The sequence below is a fragment of the Agrilus planipennis genome, unplaced genomic scaffold (genome assembly GCF_000699045.2).
Source record: "Agrilus planipennis isolate EAB-ADULT unplaced genomic scaffold, Apla_2.0 scaffold848, whole genome shotgun sequence".
Classification (NCBI taxonomy): Eukaryota; Metazoa; Arthropoda; class Insecta; order Coleoptera; family Buprestidae; genus Agrilus; species Agrilus planipennis.
Genome location: NW_020439721.1, coordinates 8,325 through 11,257, shown reverse-complemented (window position 1 = coordinate 11,257; position 2,933 = coordinate 8,325). Strand labels below are relative to the sequence as shown.

The 2,933-nt window shown below is 37.5% G+C and overlaps 1 protein-coding gene across 1 annotated transcript; it reads left to right on the top strand.

Annotated features, from left to right (window-relative positions):
* The first annotated feature begins 196 nt into the window (after nucleotides 1-196).
* LOC112905972 lies at nucleotides 197-2,707 on the top strand. The gene is made up of 2 exons (XM_025979462.1): nucleotides 197-242; nucleotides 508-2,707. The coding sequence occupies exon 2, from the start codon at nucleotides 511-513 to the stop codon at nucleotides 2,134-2,136; it is 1,626 nt and encodes a 541-aa protein (XP_025835247.1). The 5' UTR covers nucleotides 197-242; nucleotides 508-510; the 3' UTR covers nucleotides 2,137-2,707.
* The last annotated feature ends 226 nt before the right edge of the window (nucleotides 2,708-2,933 follow it).

The following is a 2,933-nucleotide window of genomic DNA, read 5'->3' as shown; positions in this document are numbered from 1 at the left end:
TAATGCGTTTTCAAAGAAAAAAATCTTCCTACAGATAGAGTAGTTTCGGGTATTATGGCCTAGTCGGCCAATATGGCCTATATTTTTTTTTCCGAAACTAACGAACACTACCGGCGTTCGTGTCCGCCATATTGTCGCGGCCCTTTCCTTAACCCCCTCAGTGGATTCCTGCATTGCAGCGAGTGCGTGTGTGTCTAGAGCGTGCGTCGAGCGAAAATTATCGAATTTGATGTTATTTTTGGGTAAGTTTTACTCATTCTGTTTCGTAAAATAATATTGGTTTTTGTATTAATAGTGCACAGTGTTATAGTATAACTATTAGTTTATAGTGTGGTAACATTCTAAAAGCACATTAGTCACACCTTTTTGGGTTAGATTTTTTTTTATCAAAAACGTACCTGCGGCCATTATGGCTCACTAGATAGGTGGCCAATATGAACTACTAGGCCATATTGGCCGCCTGTAACGTAATTTTTCTACAATTTGTTTTTCTTTTTATCTTTTAAGACAATGGCTCCACGAAAACCATTTTCACAAAGACAACGACAAACTTGGTGCAAAGAGTCAATGAGAAAAGCAATCGAAGATGTACGAAATAAGAAAATGGGCTCACTAAAAGCTTCCAAACTGTACAAAGTACCCCGAACAACTTTAAGACGTTTAGTAGCTAAAGTAGATATATCAACTGAAGAAGCGACATGCGCGAAATTGGGAAGAAAACCAACATTGCCACAAGAATTAGAGAAACAATTAGTGCAATACGTTTTGACAATGGAAGCTAAGTTGTTCGGCTTAGTCCGAAAGGATGTAATGAGTTTAGCTTATCAGCTGGCAATAAAAAATAATATTGCTCATACCTTTTCGGCAAAAAATGAAAGCGCCGGTAAAGATTGGCTTAAATCATTTTTAGAAAGATATCCAGAACTTTCTTTTCGCCGTCCAACAGGAACTTCTTTTGCTAGAGCTAAGGGGTTTAATAAAGAAAGTGTGAACCATTTCTTTGATCTCTATGAAAAATTGATGGATAACTACAAATTCCCTCCTGAAAAAATTTTCAACGTGGATGAGACTGGCATTAGTGTTGTTCCATCCCAAATGCTCCAAGTCCTAAGTCAAAAGGGAAAACGGCAAATTGGTTGTTTAACATCAGCTGAAAGGGGGTCTTTAATAACTTGCGTGATAAGTATGAGCGCTGGAGGTTCATTTGTTCCACCCATGATTATATTCCCCAGAAAAAGAAGTCATCCGCTTTTAATGAAAGGTGCACCCCCTGGTGCCATACATGAATGTCACCCTTCGGGATGGATTGATACCAAATTATTTACAAAGTGGTTTCAACATTTTATTAAGCACGTGAAACCGTCGGAAGAATCTCCAGTATTGCTTATTTTAGATGGACATACCAGTCACACCAGAAACCTCGAATTGATAGATCTAGCAAGAAAAAATCATGTCCACTTACTATCAATTCCTCCACATTCCAGCCACAAAATACAACCTTTAGATAAATCATTCATGGGTCCATTAAAAAAATATGTTTCTGATGAAATAAGATCGTGGGTGAGGAACAATTCACGTCCCCTTACCCAATATGATATGATGGAAGTATTTGGACGCGCGTATCTACGCACTCAAAGCGGTGAGATAGCTGTTAGTGGTTTTCGTGCAACAGGTCTATATCCGATAGACAGAAATGTTTTTAAAGATCATGATTTCATTGATATGAATGACCAAGAATGTATAATTTCCAATCAAGAAAATATCACACCAGAACGAACTAACTCGTCTACTCCCGCAATAGAAAATGAATCTTTTGACATAACACCTTCTGTAAATGAACCTGATATGAGTAATGCGACAACTAATGGTGATACCTCGGCCCTAAGAAACCAGAACTTAGCTTCGCCTGGAAGTTTCGAAAACGTAGTTCCCGTTGCAACGTCACCAAAGCCATCAACTTCAAGACATCATAACTTTATAACGCCATTCCAATTATCTCCGATACCAGAAATAGCACCTAGGAAAGCTACTAACCGAGGCAGGAGGGCTGCGAAGTCGACATTGCTTACTTCATCCCCGTACAAAAACTGCAAGACTCATTCAAAAAGAAACAGGACAAAATCGAAAAGACTATGAATAAAACCAAGAAAGGAAAAGGCAAGGGTAAAAAGACAAAGTCAAAATCTAAGGAGGTACAAATGTCTAGCTCGGAAGAAGAAAATGAACCTGTGTACAACGACAGTTCTGACGAAAGTCCTGATAGGCGCAATGTTTCTGATGCAAAGTGTCTGTATTGTGAGGATCTTTATTCTATGGATAACAAAGGCGAACCATGGGTTCAATGCTCATGTTGTAAATTATGGGCTCACGAAGAATGCTCAGGAGTGGAAACCGAGTTTTTCTTCTGCGAATTTTGTTCTGCAAAGTAATGCAAAGTTTATTTCTTTTAGTTTATGATTTCATTTGTTATGGCGGAGAATACGGCTCACTTCAATTGTGGCCAATATTGCCCTAGGCCATATTAACCTACCATGTTTGAATTTTAATGATTCCGTACTTAAAAATAAAACGTTTATTATAGTTATGTTTCGATGTTATTAATCTTAAAATTATAATTGTTGATTACTATTAAGTCCAAAGAACTAATCTAACCAATAAAGACTGTTAAATCTCATTAATTTCATAATTTATATCCAAAAATGCTTATGATGTGCCATATTACCCGAAGTTACTCTATTTAAAACGCGCTCAGCATTGGTTTTATCAAATTCGGTTAAGTGCAAGCTGAGATTAGAAAAAATACGTTGTCTGTTATATGTGCCTAATAATACTTATTTGACGAAATACCAGTCAAATTGACCGAAGACGAAGAATGCGATCATGTTTATCAGACGACGAAGCTTGACTCTATCAGTCGTATATGTTGCTCCTCC

What these genes read in the sequence shown, in the direction of transcription:
- LOC112905972 (XM_025979462.1), top strand. Translation starts at nt 511, where the DNA reads ATGGCTCCACGAAAACCATTTTCACAAAGACAACGACAAACTTGGTGC.